The sequence below is a fragment of the Mobula birostris genome, chromosome 2, assembly GCF_030028105.1.
Source record: "Mobula birostris isolate sMobBir1 chromosome 2, sMobBir1.hap1, whole genome shotgun sequence".
NCBI lineage: Eukaryota > Metazoa > Chordata > Chondrichthyes > Myliobatiformes > Myliobatidae > Mobula > Mobula birostris.
The window spans coordinates 91439499-91457452 of NC_092371.1; the positions used below are offsets into that span (position 1 = coordinate 91439499).

Sequence of the window (17954 nt, forward strand, 5' to 3'; positions counted from 1 at the left end):
CTGAGAGGAAAACTGGTTAAGTCGTGATGAAATGGCTGAGCAGACTCAATGGGCCAAATGGCTTACTTCTGCTCCTATCTGGTCTTATGGTCTTAGCTTCTTGAGAAGAAATAGGGATGGACAAAAAAATGGGGCCCTTGACGGCATTAGCCATATCCTGAACAATGAATAAGCAATATACAGTAAAGTAAATAGATAGTTTATGTATCAATGAGTACTTCCACATGAGAATCACGAAGAAGATGGCGATTGAGTGAAGATTAAAAAAAAGCTGCAAATGCTGGAAAACTAAAACAAAAGCAAAAAATACTGGATGTACTGAAATACTGAACATTGGGTTGCATCTTCGGAAGATCTTTCATCAGAGGTGAAAAGCGATAAAAAGCTCATGAAGCTGGAGAGAGGCTGGGCTCTGATAGTGTAAACAAGGTCATCTGAAGATTAAATACTCTCTTAATATTTTTAGTAATGTTATATAAATTGCATGAATACAAATACAAAATTCATAAGGATACAAGTAAGTGATATGAATTACATTACATTTAAATCATAGTAATATGATCACAGTATCCCATATTCCAAATCAATCATGTAGAAAAAAGAGATTGAATTATGAAATGAAATAAAATAAAATAATTAAATTTTATTTAAAAAAAATCTACCCCCACTACCAAAATGAGCTGGTTGGTCAAAAAAAGAGAAGTAAAATACCTTACCATATAATATTATAATAATAATGGCTCAGATCCATCCTTTAATAATGGTTCAAAGATTATGAAAATAACTCAAAGTGTCCCCATAACATTAGAATATCATGTTTAGAATCAGAAATCGAACAACAAACCTTCTCTAGATCAAGGCACAACGTAACATCAGATAGCCATTGACATGAGTGGGTGGGGCGGTCTCCTTCCACTTGAGCAAGATCGCCCTCCTGGCCATAAGAGACATAAAGGCCAATACCCGCAAATTAGACGGCTTCAGTTTTGTAACACTATACTCAGCAATATCAAACATGTCAGCTGAGGGATTGGGCTTAAAAATAGCAGTGAAAAGTACAGAAAAAGTTTGAAATACATCTTTCCAAAATTTTTCAAGGCTCGGACATGTCCAAAACGTATGAGTTAGTGCAGCCATTCCATTAGTACATCTATCACAGTAAGGGGAAATATCTGTGTAGAAACGAGAGAGCTTGTCGTTAGGCATATGAATTCTATGTACCACTTTGAATTGTAATCAAGAATAACAAGCACATAATGATGAAGAATTAGTCAATTTTAAAATAATCTTCCAGCTCTCTTCAGATATGAAAATCTGTAAATCCTTTTGCCAGTCTCCTTTAATTTTATCTAAAGAGGCCTTTTTCAGACCCAACAGCAGACTGTAAATGTAAGATATTGAACCATTGTCAAAGGGTTTCAGATTAAAAATTGTATCTATTATATTCTTATCTGGACTCGTAGGAAATGTATGTAATTGAGATCTTAAAAAGTGGGTATTGGAAAGGTTAAATTTCATTGAAAGTTGCACAAAAGAAGAGAGGTTCCCTCCATCAAACAAATCCTGAAATCATTTAATACGCAATCTATCCCATTCTTTAAAAGATAAGTCAATTAAAGATGGTTTAAAAAAACAATTAGAAAAGATAGGACTCGAGAGGGAGAATCTCAATAAACCAAAATGTTTTCTAAACTGTAACCAAATCCTCAAAGTATGTTTGACCACCACATTTTCCATTAGTTTACTTAAAGATAAAGGAAGTGAGGATCCAAGTAAAGAAATAATGGAAAATTAGTTGACTTCCAAAGAGACCCATGTAGGACAATTCTCGTGGTTACTGTAATATATCCAGAATGTAATATTTCATATATTAACTGCCCAATAATATAACCTAAAATTGGGTAAGGCAAAGCCTCCATTTTGTTTGGTTTTTTGAAGGTGAACTTTATTTATTCGAAATTTTTTATTCTTCCATATATAGGAAGAAAGAATTGAATCCAAAGAGTCAAAAAAAGATTTAGGAATAAAAACAGGCACAGCTTGAAAAAGGTATATAAATTTAGGGAAGATATTCATTTTAATAGAATTAATTCGGCCAGTCAGTGATAAAGAAAGAGGCAACCAATTAGAATGTGTTTTAACATAATTCATTAAAGTTAAAAAATTTTCCTTAAATAAATCTTTATAATTCTTAGTAATTGTTACTCCTAAATATGTAAATTGTTTTCTTAAAATTTTAAAAGGAAGGTTAAAAGGAAGGTTGGTATTAAATTGTTTAAAGGAAACAGTTCACTCTTATGTAAATTTAATTTTTATCCTGAGATCTGACTAAAATTAGTCAGTAAATGGAACACAAATGTTAAAGGGGTTGTAACATCAGATATAAAAAGCAATAAGTCATCAGCATAGAGCGACACTTTATGAATAGTACCTCTCCTTAAAATACCAGTAATCTCTTTAGACTCTTGAAAAGCAATTGCAAAGGGTTCTAATACCAAATCAAAAAGCAGAGGGTTCAAAGAACAACCTTGTCTAGTCCCACATTGGAGTCTAAAGGGTTTAGAATTCTGAAGATTAGTAAGAACCCAAGCGGAGGGAAATAAATAATTTAATCCAATGAATAAAATTAGGTCCTAAATTAAATTTTTCTAAGGATATAAAAAGATAATTACATTCAACTCTGTCAAAGGCCTTCTCCGCATCCAAAGGTATCACACATTCTGATATTTCCTTAGATGGAGAATGCATAACATTTAAGAAATACCTTATATTAAAATGGGAATATTGATTTTTAATAAATCCTGTCTGATCATCCAAAACTAGAGAAGATATAATATTTTCAAGTCTGTGAGCCAACACTTTAGAAAAAATTTTAGTATCAAAATTGAGTAAAGAGATAGGTCTATACGAAGAACATTCAGTAGGATTCTTATTCTTTTTGAGAATAAGCGAAATGGAAGCTTTGTAAAAAGACTCTGGTAATCTTCCTGCCTTAAGGGAGTCTGTAAGGGTAGAACATAAATGTGGTATAAGCAAAGAGGAAAAAGCCTTATAAAATTCTCCAGAGAATCCATCGGGTCCTGGGGATTTCCCAGAATGCAATTCTCGTATAGCCTGAGCAATTTCCTCCTGGGAGATAGGTTGATCCAATTTCCTACGATCACCTATGGAAAGATTAGGAATATTTAATTGATCTAAAAATTATGCATTGCAATATTGTCATTAACAGAGTCAGAACTATACAATTTGGAATTAAATTCCTTAAAAGTGTCATTAACTTCAAAGTGGTCAGTGTCATGTCCCCATTAATTTAATGTATTTCTTTAATTTGTCGCTTGGCTATAAATGGCTTCAATTGATCAGCCAGTAGCTTACCAGTTTTATCTCTGTGAACATAAAATTGACTTCTATTTTTTAAAAACTGGCTTTCAATTGGATACGTTAAAAGAAGATCATATTTAGTTTTGGTTTCAATACATCTCTTATATATTTCAGGATCAGGTACCAAAGCATATTTATGGTCCAGTTTTTTTTAACTGATTAGCTAGTTCATTTCTCCCTTTGTTAATTTTTTTAATGATGTCTGCAGTGTAAGAAATAACTTGACCCCGGATATATGCTCTAAAAGTATCCCATATAATAAGACTAGACGTCTCTTCCAACGTATTTTCTTCGAAAAAAAAAGTAATTTGATTCTCTATAAATTTTATAAAGTCTTCATCGGATAACAGACTTAAACTAAATCGCCAAAATCTACTCACAGGGATAGGACCAGGAAGATTTAGAGATAGAAGTACAGGAGAGTGGTCAGAAATAGCAATCTCTTTATATTCAATCAGTCGAACCAGTGGAATCATTTGACTGTCAATAAAAAAATAATCAATCCTGGTAAAAGAATGATGGACTTGAGCGAAAAAAGAATACTCCCTGTCCGTCGGATGAAGAAAATGCCAAGCATCAACTATACTACATTTAGTTAGAAAGGATTGGGTAAACAAAGCTGATTTATTAAGTGTGGCTGGTTTGACAGAATCCTGGATCTAACCAACAGTTAAAATCTCTTCCCATCACAAGAGAGTAAGTACACAAATCTGGCAAAAATGAAAATAGATGTTCAAAAAATCCTGGATCGTCTACGTTGGGGGCATATACATTAGCAAAAACAATCAATTTACTGTCTAAACTCCCTGATACAATAACAAAACGACCATTAGGATTCGAAACAACTTTATGCTGAACAAAGGAAACTGTATCATCTACAAAAATCAAAACTCCACATGATTTTGCATTAAACGAAGAATGGAATTATATGTCCTTCCACCAAGTAAAAAACGTAAGCTATCACAGCTGCGTATGTGTGTTTCTTGTAAGAAAATAATGGGTGCTTTTAATTTTTTAATATAAGCAAACACTTTGTTCCATTTAATGGGGTGACTCAGCCCTTGCACATTCAAACTAAATAAGTTAATATTTCGAACCATTTTAAATACAAATCCTCATGTAATTAAAAGATCTGGCCAGAAATTATTAAAACTAGAAAGCAAACCGTAAGGTAAGGTAGTGAAACAGACAATCATATAATCAACCCAGCACAGCTCCCGGAAAGAAATAGCTCCTTCCCCACCCAAAGCCAGAGTGCTGACTAATAGACAGTCAGCGAGCTAACAACTAAAAAGTCCCCTCCCCAAAAAATCCTGTTGACAGAAACTCTGGTCCTTCAAGGTCTATTATGTCCCTACCAAGAGACAACATAAAAAGAAAAATAACTCAGTATTCAAAAATATAAAAGGATCAATTTAAACAAATTCAGAGAAAGCCATATTAAAATAAAGCCTCAAAAAGGGATATAATAAAAAAGTATCAAAAAAAGTAACAGAAAACAATATATGAACAGCCAAAATGTAAGCTTATTGAAAACTTATTTCAAATTCATATTAACAGAAGAAAAAATTGATCAAATAAGAAATATAACAGTTTTAGACTTCAACCTTCAGAAACTCTTTTGGGTCTTCAACCGACTTTATTCTTTTTTGCAATCCATTCTTCAAATCAATACTCAGATGGGCGGGAAACTGAAGGGATGGTTTAAATCCTTTATTGTAAAGTTCCGACATAACTTCATTATATTTCATACAATCAGCCATAACTTCAGACGAATAGTCCTCCACAAATCTGACCTTGTAACCATGGAAAGCTATCATTCCTTGTTGACGGGTATGGCAAATTAAAAGGTCCTTAATATGAAATTCATGAAAACTTAGAATATTTCTCCTGTTACTATTTTCTAGATTGATAATCCTTTTCATCATTTTTTCATTGGATAAGGATAACTCTTTGCAGAGTTTAATTGTATCTTCAACATCCTCTTCAAGTGTCACCAGTATTTTCCTGAATTCGGTTCTCATGCTCAGTTAAGGTTTGTTGGATTATATCCAATTTGCCATTAAGTCGTTGAAACTCCTCAGAAAATTCCGATTTTTGCCTTTTAAGGAAGTCACTTTGAATCCAAAGTGGCTGGGGATTCATCTTCTGTTTCACAGAAGCTTTTGTTCTTTTCCCAGCCATAGTAGAGCAATATTAAAGTATTATAATAAGGTTTCAAAAAAGAAACAGGTAGGAGACAATAAAGTAAATAGGGTAGGAGCAATCTAAAACGATGTTACTCCATCAGCTGCCAACAGGGCTCTGTCACTTGAAGATTAAGTGAATGGAAACAGAGGAGGAGAAGAAGATAGTGTGAGGTGTTGCATTTTGGAAGGACAAATCAAGGTAGGACATACCCAGTAAATGGTAGGGCACTGAAGAGTGCAGAGGAACAAAGAGATCTGTGAGTTCAGATACATAATTCCCTGAAAGTGGCGTCACAGGTGGACAGGGTGGTAAAGAAGGCTTTTGATATCCTGGCATTCATAAATCAAAGTATTGAGTACAGGAGTTGGGATGTTATGGGGAGGTTGCGTAAGACATTGGTGAGGCCAAATTTGGAGTATTGTGTACAGTTCTGGTCACCTAGGAAGGATATCAGTAAGATTGAAAGAGATTTATTAGGATGTTGCTGGGTCTTCAGGAGTTGCGTTACAGGGAAAGATTGAACAGGTTAGGACTTTATTCCTTGGAGTGTAGAAGAATAAGGGGGGATTTTGATAGAGGTTTACAAAATTATGAGGGGTATAGACAGAGTAAATGTGAATAGGCTCTTTCCACTTAGATTAGGAGAGATAAATACAAGAGGACATGACTTTAGGGTGAAAGAGGAAAGGTTTAGGGGGAACATTAGGGGGAACTTCTTCACTCAGAGAGTGGTGGGAGTGTGGAACGTGCTGCCATCTGACATGGTAAATGCGGGCTCACTCTTAAGTTTTAAGAATAAATTGGATAGGTACATGGATGGGAGAGGTCTGGAGTGTTATGGACTGGGTTCAGGTCAATGGGACTAGTGGAATAATATTTTGGCACAGACTAGAAAAGCCGAATGGCCTGTTTTCTGTGCTGTAGTGTTCTATGGTTCTTTAAACAAAATAATTTGGGAGTTGAAAAATGCAGAGCTGGATGAGAAGCCCAGCTGATGAGGCTGACGGTGCTCTCCCTCCTGGAGAGAGAAAGAAGGACAAGAGAAACAAGCTGAGCCAATGTTACAGATGGACGACTGATGTATACTGAGAAATCTAGTTCTAGAATTAAAAAGGCTGCAATAAGTCAGTGTAGGAATGGGATGGGGAATTAAGGAGCAGATAAAGAGAAACCTAGGGTCATCCCTGCAGACTAAATGCAGGTGTCCTCTGGATCCACCACGGCAGATGAGGTAACATCTGGATAACGTGACATTTAGGCTTTGATTTAGCAATTCCTGGAGTTTTTTGTTTGGCAATGTTTTAGGGCCTGGATATAGCTACCTGGGATTTGTCCATTTTCCTTCTTTAACTTATATTGCAGTAAGTGTTGTGGTCCTGGGTGCATTAGGAAGAATTGGCCAACTGGTTATTTTAATCAAACTTCTGGTGACTTACTAAAGATTATTTTTCTTCCAAGGCAACTAACCTTGCTCCCACTGACCTGAATGGGAAATCTGATCCTTATATTGTGGTCAAAATTGGTGAACAAATGCAAGACAGCGCTGAACGGTATATCCCCAAACAGCTCAACCCAGTCTTTGGAGAGTGAGTATTTATGATGTTTTCTTGTTATGCAATCAATGAGTAAACTGCTGGAAAACCTAAATTATATAAAAGATTTATTTGCACAACTTGAGGATTTGTGAGGATTATTTTGTCAATGTTTCTTATACTATGGAAGTGAAAGCACCCAAGTTGTTAATTGTTAATTGTCAATAAACATTTAATTATTGTATTAGGTTGGAATTAGAAATTTCCCTCCAGTGCTAGGAAAAATATAACTTGCTTTGGGCTATTAAGAGGCAACCAAAATGCACATGGCCCACTATTATCAGATACCACAAACAGCAGAAACAGATGGATGTGTAAAGTACCTAGGGTGAAGTATCTGCCACATGCTTTAACTTCTTAAAGGCAATCCTTTATTATCAGTTTCTTATGAGGTTGCTTGATAAATAGAGACAGGATAAGGCCATTTAAAGGCCATTAAAGGATAAGGGATAGGCCAGTGGCGAGAGTAGAAAGGACAGGCTTTGGCTCAAAAGAGGCTTCTGCTCTGTGTAAGGCATCTGTTAAGATTTCTTTTTTCTTTTTTTTTCCCTCTCTTACTGTACCATTTAAATGGCTGTGGTGTGCTGGATGTTGGAGAACTGGGAGACCCAGAGTCTTCTGGTGAACCACATCTGCATGAAGTGCATCTGACTGCAGCCCCTTGAAGATCGTGTGAGGGATCTGGAGCAGCAGTTGGATGACTTTCGGCTTGTACGGGAGAGTGAGGAGATAATTCATCAGAGTTACAGGGAGGTAGTCACTCTGAAGTTGCAGGAGGCGAGTAGCTGGGTGACCGTCAGGAGAAGTGGAAACAGGCCAGAGCAGCCCTGTGGCCATTCCCCTCAAAAACAAGTATACTGCTTTAGATACCTTCGTGGGGGATGACCTCCCAGGAGAATGCCATGGCGCAAACAACAGGAATTCTGCAGATGCTGGAAATTCAAGCAACACACATCAAAGTTGCTGGTGAACACAGCAGGCCAGGCAGCATCTCTAGGAAGAGGTACAGTCGGCATTTTAGGCCGAGACCCGTCGTCAGGACTAACTGAAGGAAGAGTTAGTAAGAGATTTGAAAGTGGGAGGGGGAGGGGGAGATACAAAATGATAGGAGAAGACAGGAGGGGGAGGGATGGAGCCAAGAGCTGGACAGGTGATTGGCAAAGGGGATATGAGAGGATCATGGGACAGGAGGTCCGGGGAGAAAGACAAAGGGGAGGGGAACCCAGAGGATAGGCAAGGGGTATAGTCAGAGGGACAGAGGGAGAAAAAGGAGAGTGAGAGAAAGAATGTGTGTATAAAAATAAATAACGGATGGGGTACGAGGGGGAGGTGGGGCATTAGCAGAAGTTAGAGAAGTCGATGTTCATGCCATCAGGTTGGAGGCTACCCAGACGGAATATAAGGTGTTGTTCCTCCAACCTGAGTGTGGCTTCATCTTTACAGTAGAGGAGGCCATGGATAGACATGTCAGAATGGGAATGGGATGTGGAATTAAAATGTGTGACCACTGGGAGATCCTGCTTTCTCTGGCGGACAGAGCATAGGTGTTCAGCAAAGCGGTCTCCCAGTCTGCGTCGGGTCTCGCCAATATATAGAAGGCCACATCGGGAGCACCAGATGCAGTATATCACCCCAGCCGACTCACAGGTGGTGTCACCTCACCTGGAAGGACTGTCTGGGGCCCTGAATAGTGGTAAGGAAGGAAGTGTAAGGGCATGTGTAGCACTTGTTCTGCTTACAAGGATAAGTACCAGGAGGGAGATCAGTGGGGAGGGATGGGGGGGACGAATGGACAAGGAAGTTGCGTAGGGAGTGATCCCTGCAGAAAGCAGAAAGAGGGGTGGAGGGAAAGATGTGCTTAGTGGTGGGATCTCGTTGGAGGTGGCGGAAGTTACGGAGAATGATATGTTGGACCCGAGGGCTGGTGGGGTGGTAGGTGAGGACCAGGGGAACCCTATTCCTAGTGGGGTGGTGGGAGGATGGAGTGAGAGCAGATGTACGTGAAATGGGGGAGATGCGTTTGAGAGCAGAGTTGATAGTGGAGGAAGGAAAGCTCCTTTCTTTAAAAAAAGGAGGACATCTCCCTCGTCCTGGAATGAAAAGCCTCATCCTGAGAGTAGATGCAGCGGAGACGGAGGAATTGCGAGAAGGGGATGGCACTTTTGCAAGAGACAGAGTGAGAAGAGGAATAGTCCAGATAGCTGTGAGAGTCAGTAGGCTTATAGTAGACATCAGTGGATAAGCTGTCTCCAGAGACAGAGACAGAAAGATCTAGAAAGGGGAGGGAGGTGTCGGAAATGGACCAGGTAAACTTGAGGGCAGGGTGAAAGTTGGAGGCAAAGTTAATAAAGTCAACGAGCTCAGCATGCGTGCAGGAAGCAGCGCCAATGCAATCATCGATGTAGTGAAGGAAAAGTGGGGGACAGACACCAGAATAGGCATGGAGCATTTATTGTTCCATAAAGCCAACAAAAAGGCAGGCATAGCTAGGACCCATACGGGTGCCCATAGCTACACCTTTAGTTTGGAGGAAGTGGGAGGAGCCAAATGAGAAATTATTAAGAGTAAGGACTAATTCCGCTAGACGGAGCAGAGTGGTGGTAGAGGGGAACTGATTAGGTCTGGAATCCAAAAAGAAGCGGAGAGCTTTGAGACCTTCCTGATGGGGGATGGAAGTATATAGGGACTGGACATCCATGGTGAAAATAAAGCGGTGGGGGCCAGAGAACTTAAAATCATCGAAAAGTTTAAGAGCGTGAGAAGTGTCACAAACATAGGTAGGAAGGGATTGAACAAGGGGGGATAAAACCGTGTTGAGGTATGCAGAAACAAGTTCGGTGGGGCAGGAGCAAGCTGAGACAATAGGTCTGCCAGGACAGGCAGCTTTGTGGATCTTGGGTAGGAGGTAGAAACGGGAAGTGCGAGGTGTGGGAACTATAAGGTTGGTAGCAGTGGATGGGAGATCCCCTGAGCGGATAAAGTCGGTGATGGTGTGGGAGACAATGGCCTGGTACTCCTTAGTGGGGTCACGATCGAGGGGTAAATAAGAGGAGGTATCCGCGAGTTGTCGCTGTGCCTCAGCAAGGTAGAGGTCAGTATGCCAGACTACAACAGCACCTCCCTTATCGGCGGGTTTAATAGTAAGGTTAAGATTAGTGCAGAGGGAGTGGAGAGCAGAGCTTTCCGAAGGAGTGAGGTTGGAATGGGAACAAGGTGCGGTGAAGTCGAGACAGTTGATGTCCCGTCGACAGTTAGCAATAAAGAGATCCAGAGCAGGCAGAAGACCAGAGCGGGGTGTCCATGAAGAAGAGGAGGGTTGAAGACGGGAGAAGGGGTCATCGGTGGGGGTGGAAGAGTCCTTGCCGAAGAAGTAGGCTCGGAGACGGAGGCGGCAGAAGAAGAGTTCCGCATCATGGCGAACACGGAACTCGCTGAGGTGCGGGCGAAGGGGGACAAAGGTGAGGCCCTTACTGAGGACAGAGCGTTCTGCTTCCGACAGTTGAAGGTTGGAGGGGCTGGTAAAGACCCGGCACGGATGAGAGCTGGGATCAGAGGGGGGAGGGGGGAGGCTGAGGTTGTCAATGGAGAGGAGAGGGTTGGGGTGAGAGGAAGATGGAGCCTCTGAGGACCCAGGAGCTGATGATGGGATCTGAAGGAGACGGGATTGCAGAATATTGGTGGGGGAAGGGGAGACGGGAGTCACAATGCCATGGTGACTGGGTTACAGGCACTGAGCATCAGTCCATGGTGCAGAAGGGAAAGAGAGAGAAGAAGGGAGCTGTAGTGATAGGGGACTTGACAGTGAGGGGAACAGACAGGAGATTCTGTGGACGTGAACGAAACACCCGGATGGTACGTTGCCTCCCAGGTGCCAGGGTCAGGGATGTCTCAGATTGCATCCACAACATTTTGGAGAGGGAGGGGGAGCAGCCAGATGTCTTGGTACATACTGGTACCAATGACATAGGAAAGAAAAGCAATGAGGTCCTGAAAAGTGAATTTAGAGAGCTAAGGAGAAGGCTGAGAAGCAGGACCTCCCGGGTTGTAATTTCTGGATTGCTGCCTGTGCCATGTGCCAGTGAGAGTAGAAAAAGGATGATTTGGCAGATAAATGTGTGGCTGAGAAGTTGGTGCGGGGGGCAGGGCTTCAAGTTCTTCAATCATTGGGATCTCTTCTGGGGGAGCTATGACCTGTTCAAAAGTGACAGGTTGTACCAGAACCCGAGGGAGACCAATATTCTTTCTTTTTCTTTATCAATCTTTTTATTGATTTATAAGAAGCATAAATACAAACAAGAGGATAATTATCTCAAGTATATATATCAATAACAATACAAACAGAAAGTGCAGTTAGTTAGTTTTTACAATGTCTCCTGAGACGGTGATGTGCCTCTCATGTGAGATGTGGCAGTCTTGGGGGAACGCCCCTCTCCCGCAGAGTCACATCTGCCAGAAGCGCATACGGCTGGGCGATCTGGAAGACCGTGTACGGAATCTGGAGCAGCAGCTGGATGACCTTCGACTCATAAGGGAGAATGAGGCAGTCATAGATGGGAGCTACAGGGAGGTAGTCACATCTAGGCTGTCGGAAGCAGGTCGTTGGGTGACAGTCAGAGGGGGGAAAGCGAAGGTGAGCAGACAGGTAGTGCAGAGCACCCCTGTAGCCATTCCCCTGAATAATAAGTTTACCGTCCTGGATACTGTCGGCGGAGACGACCGACCGGGTGTGAGCCACGGTGGCAGGGCCTCCGGCATTGAGTCTGACCCTGTGGTGCAGAAAGGTGGGACGGAGAAGAGGAGAGCTGTCGTCATTGGAGACTCTATAGTCAGGGGAGCAGACAGGAGATTTTGTGGACGTGAGAAGGACACCCGCATGGTTTGTTGTCTCCCGGGTGCCTGGGTCCGGGATGTCTCTGACCGGGCGCACGACATCCTGGTACAAGAGGGAAAGCAACCAGAAGTCGTGATACATGTTGGGACCAACGACATAGGCAGGAAGAGGGATGAGGTCCTGAAGTGTGAGTTTTGAGAATTAGGCAGAAGGCTGAAGAACAGGACCTCAAGGGTGACGTTCTCAGGATTGCTGCCAGTGCTACGTGACAGAGATGGTAAGAATTGGAGGAGATGGCAGTTGAATGCATGGCTGAGGAGTTGGTGCAGGGAGCAGGGTTTTAGATTTTTAGATCATTCGAATCTCTTCTGGGGAAGGTGGAACCTGTACAGGTTGGATGGGTTGCACCTGAACTCGAGGGGGAGCAATATCCTTGCAGGTAGGTTTGCTAGCATGGTTCGGGAGGGTTTAAACTAATTTGCGAGGGGGATGGGACCCAGAGCGATAGAGCAGTGAAAGAAGTGCATGGAGTAAAGCCAGATCTAACATACAGAGAGGCTTTGAGGAAAGAGAAGCAGAATAAACGGTGTAAAGACAGTAAGGTAGAAGGGCTGAAATGTGTGCACCTCAATGCAAGAAGCATCAGGAACAAAGGTGATGAACTGAGAGCTTGGATACATACATGGAATTATGATGTAGTGGCCATTACAGAGACTTGGCTGGCACCAGGGCAGGAATGGATTCTCAATATTCCTGGATTTCAGTGCTTTAAAAGGGATAGAGAGGGCGGAAAAAGGGGAGGAGGGGTGGCATTACTGGTCAGGGATACTATTACAGCTACAGAAAGGGTGGGTAATGTAGCAGGATCCTCTTTTGGGTCAATATGGGTGGAAGTCAGGAACAGGAAGGGAGCAGTTACTCTACTGGGGGTATTCTATAGGCCCCCTGGTAGCAGCAGAGATACAGAGGAGCAGATTGGGAGGCAGATTTTGGAAAGGTGCAAAAATAACAGGGTTGTTATCATAGGCAACTTTAACTTCCCTAATATTGATTGGCACCTGATTAGTTCCAAGGGTTTAGATGGGGCAGAATTTGTTAAGTGTGTCCAGGATGGATTCCTGTCACAGTATGTGGACAGGCCGACCAGGGGGAATGCCATACTAGATCTAGTACTAGGTAATGAACCGGGTCAGGTCACAGATCTCTCAGTGGGTGAGCATCTGAGGGACAGTGACCACCGCTCCCTGGCCTTTATAATTATCATGCAAAAGGATAGAATCAAAGAGGACAGGAAAATTTTTAATTGGGGAAAGGCAAATTATGAGGCTATAAGGCTAGAACTTGCGGGTGTGAATTGGGATGATGTTTTTGCAGGGAAATGTACTATGGACATGTGGTCGATGTTTAGAGATCTCTTGCGGGATGTAAGGGATAAATTTGTCCCAGTGAGGAAGATAAAGAATGGTAGGGTGAAGGAACCATGGGTGACAAGTGAGGTGGAAAATCTAGTCAGGAGGAAGAAGGCAGCATACATGAGGTTTAGGAAGCAAGGATCAGATGGGTCTATTGAGGAATATAGGGAAGCAAGAAAGGAGCTTAAGAAGCGGCTGAGAAGAGCAAGAAGGGGGCATTAGAAGGCCTTGGCGAGTAGGGTAAATGAAAACCCCAAGGCATTCTTCAATTATGTGAAGAAAAAAAGGATGACAGGAGTGAAGGTAGGACTGATTAGAGATAAAGGTGGGAAGATGTGCCTGGAGGCTGTGGAAGTGAGCGAGGTCCTCAATGAATACTTCTCTTCGGTATTCACCAATGAGAGGGAACTTGATGATGGTGAGGACAATATGAGTGAGGTTGATGTTCTGGAGCATGCTGATATTAAGGGAGAGGAGGTGTTGGAGTTGTTAAAATACATTAGGACAGATAAGTCCCCAGGGCCTGACGGAATATTCCCCAGGCTGCTCCACAAGGCGAGAGAAGAGATTGTTGAACGTCTGGCTAGGATCTTTATGTCCTCGTTGTCCACGGGTACTGGAGGATTGGAGGGAGGCGAATATTGTTCCCTTGTTCAAAAAAGGTAGCAGGGATAGTCCGGGTAATTATAGACCAGTGAGCCTTACGTCTGTGGTGGGAAAGCTGTTGGAAAAGATTCTTAGAGATAGGATCTATAGGCATTTAGAGAATCATAGTCTGATCAGGGACAGTCAGCATGGCTTTGTGAAGGGCAGATTGTGTCTAACAAGCCTGATAGAATTCTTTGAGGAGGTGACCAGGCATATAGATGAGGGTAGTGCAGTGGATGTGATCTATATGGATTTTAGTAAGGCATTTGACAAGGTTCCACATGGTAGGCTTATTCAGAAAGTTAGAAGGCATGGGATCCAGGGGAGTTTGGCCAGGTGGATTCAGAATTGGCTTGCCTGCAGAAGGCAGAGGGTGGTGGTGGAGGGAGTACACTCAGATTGGAGGATTGTGACTAGTGATGTCCCACAAGGATCTGTTCTGGGACCTCTACTTTTCGTGATTTTTATTAACGACCTGGATGTGGGGGTAGAAGGGTGGGTTGGCAAGTTTGCAGACGACACAAAGGTTGGTGGTGTTGTAGATAGTGTAGAGGATTGTCAGAGATTGCAGAGAGACATTGATAGGATGCATAAGTGGGCTGAGAAGTGGCAGAAGGAGTTCAACCCGGAGAAGTGTGAGGTGGTACACTTTGGAAGGACAAACTCCAAGGCAAAGTACAAAGTAAATGGCAGGATACTTGGTAGTGTGGAGGAGCAGAGGGATCTCGGGGTACATGTCCACAGATCCCTGAAAGTTGCCTCACAGGTGGATAGGGTAGTTAAGAAAGCTTATGGGGTGTTAGCTTTCATAAGTCGAGGGATAGAGTTTAAGAGTCGCGATGTAATGATGCAGCTCTATAAAACTCTGGTTAGGCCACACTTGGAGTATTGTGTCCAGTTCTGGTCACCTCACTATAGGAAGTATGTGGAAGCATTGGAAAGGGTACAGAGGAGATTTACCAGGATCCTGTCTGGTTTAGAGAGTATGGATTACGATCAGAGAGTAAGGGAGCTAGGGCTTTACTCTTTGGAGAGAAGGAGGATGAAAGGAGACATGATAGAGGTGTACAAGATAATAAGAGGAATAGATAGAGTGGATAGCCAGCGCCTCTTCCCCAGGGCACCACTGAGGACATGGCTTTAAGGTAAGGGGTGGGAAGTTCAAGGGGGATATTAGAGGAAGGTTTTTTACTCAGAGAGTGGTTGGTGTGTGGAATGCACTGCCTGAGTCAGTGGTGGAGGCAGATACACTAGTGAAGTTTAAGAGACTACTAGACAGGTATATGGAGGAATCTAAGGTGGGGGCTTATATGGGAGGCAGGGTTTGAGGGTCGGCACAACATTGTGGGCCGAAAGGGCTGTACTGTGCTGTACTGTTCTATGTTCTATGAAATAGCTATTATCAAGATCATACATAGTGTTAAGCTACTATGCAGTCTATAATAAAAAAGAAGACAGCTAATTCTCCTCATCAATTCATGGAGAGAAAAAAGATTTTAAATTCTTAAATGAAGGAAAAAAAAACCTACTACGCTATACAACAAAAAGGAAGAAAAAGGGACTGGGCAGTCCATTCTGAGGATACGACCAAAAAAAAAGATTTTCTGATCAAATCTAAAACTTCGAAAAAAAATTGGAATAGTAATAAATCAAATCAAATGAAAATATTGAATAAAAGGTTGCCAGATTTGCTCAAATTTAAAGGATGTATCAAATGTCCGACGACTTCTTTTCTCTAAACTTAAACAGGACATAATGGAGGAAAGCCAATAGAAGACAGTAGGTGGATTGGAATCTTTCCACTTCAGTAAAATGGCTCTCCTAGACAATAAAGTTGAAAAGGCTATCATACGTTGAACGGAAACAGGAATATTTCCTGGTTCCGATGGGATAATCCCAAATATTGCTGTAAGTAAATTAGGTTGTAGGTCCAGATCCAAGACTTTTGATAACGTTTCAAAAACATCTCTCCGAAAATTATCTAGCTTTATGCAAGACCACAACGTATCTGTTAAAGTGGCCACCTCAATATCCTTGCCATAGAGGGAGTACAAAGAAGGTTCACCAGATTGATTCCTGGATGGTAGGACTTTCATATGAAGAAAGACTGGATGAACTGGGCTTGTACTCGTTGGAATTTAGAAGATTGAGGAGGGAATCTGATTGAAACGTATAAAATCCTAAAGGGATTGGACAGGCTAGATGCAGGAAGATTGTTCCCGATGTTGGGGAAGTCCAGAAGGAGGGGCCACAGTTTGAGGATAAAGGGGAAGACTTTTAGGACCGAGATTAGGAAAAACTTCTTCACACAGAGAGTGGTGAATCTGTGGAATTCTCTGCCACAGGAAACAGTTGAGGCCAGTTCATTGGCTATATTTAAGAGGGAGTTAGATATGGCCCTTGTGGCTACGAGGATCAGGGGGTATGGAGGGAAGGCTGGGGCGGGATTCTGAGTTGGATGATCAGCCATGATCATAATAAATGGCGGTGCAGGCTCGAAGGGCCGAATGGCCTACTCCTGCACCTATTTTCTATGTTTCTATGTTTCTATATTACATCTGTCACAAATAGGAATGATGTTGGAAAAAATATGTGCTAGTTTATTCTTTGACATATGGGCCCGAGGCACTACCTTGACCTGTAATAAGGAATGGCGGGCACAAATAGATGAGTTACTAACCAAATAAAAAATTTTACTCCATTGATTATCTGAAAGTGACTCTTGAAATTCCAATTCCCAAGCACGTTTAATTTTATCGTTAGATGTCATTCGTAAATTCAATAGCCGTTTGTAAATTATAGCTCTCAACCTTTTTTGAAGTGGTTCAAGCTGAAGGAGAGCATATGTCATATTAGGTGGATAAGCAGAAGGGTAATTTGGCAGCAAACCACGTAAAAAATTCCTAATTTGTAAATATTTTAAAAAGTGTATATTAGATAAATCATATTTATCCACTAACTAAGAGAACAATATTCTTGTGGGCAGGTTTGTTAGAGCTGTTGGAGAGGATTTAAGCTAACTTGGCAGGGGAGGTGGGAACTAGAATGAAGGGACTCAGGGTAGGATGGATGGTAAGAAAGTAAAGATAGTGTGCAGTCAGATTGTCAGGAATGGCAGGCAGGTGATGGAACTTAGTTGCAGCCAACAGGCTGGGTATCAAAACATTAGGGAAGCAGAATAAGAAGGGATAGCAAATACGTTACTCAAGGTGTTGCATCTAAATGCACGTAGTATAAGAAATAAGGTGGATGATCTTCTTGCACTATTACAGATTGTCAGGTATGATGTTGTGGCCATCACTGAATCGTGGCTGAAGGATGGTTGTAGTTGGGAGCTGAATGTCCAAGGTTACATGATATATCGGAGTGATAGGAAGGTAGGCAGAGGGCATGGTGCGGCTCTACTGGTAAAGAATGGCATCAAATCAGTAGAAAGATGTGACATATGATCGGAAGACGTTGAATCGTTATGGTTTGAGTTGATAGACTGCAAGGGTAAAAGGACATTGATAGCAGTTATATACAGGCCTCCCAACAGTGGCTGGGAGGTGGACCACAGGTCACAACAGGAAATAGAAAAGGCGATTCAAAAGGGCAATGTTATGGTAGTCATGGGAGATTTTTACATAGTCATGGGAAAATCAGGCTGGTAATGAATCTCAAGAGAGTGAGTTTGTTGAATGCCTAAGAGACGGCTTTTTAGAGCAGTTTGTCATTGAGACTACTAGGGGATCAGCTATACTGGATTGGGTGTTATGTAATGCACCAGAGGCAATTAGAGCGCTTAAGGTAAAAGAACCCTTAGGACCCAGTGATCACAATATGATTGAGTTCAACTTGAAATCTGATAGGAAGAAAGTAAAGTCAGATGTAGTAGTATTTCAGTGGAGTGAGGGAAAT

General features: G+C 41.9%; 1 protein-coding gene across 4 annotated transcripts in view; it reads left to right on the top strand.

Annotated features, from left to right (window-relative positions):
- The window catches only part of fer1l4 (fer-1 like family member 4), a 353096-nt gene that overhangs the window by 259906 nt on the left and 75236 nt on the right, over positions 1-17954 (top strand). For all 4 annotated transcript variants that reach the window (XM_072244965.1, XM_072244971.1, XM_072244979.1 and 1 more), the window contains exon 36: positions 7030-7157. In XM_072244965.1, the coding sequence (XP_072101066.1) occupies positions 7030-7157 (128 nt within the window). The remainder of the gene's footprint in view (positions 1-7029; positions 7158-17954) is intronic.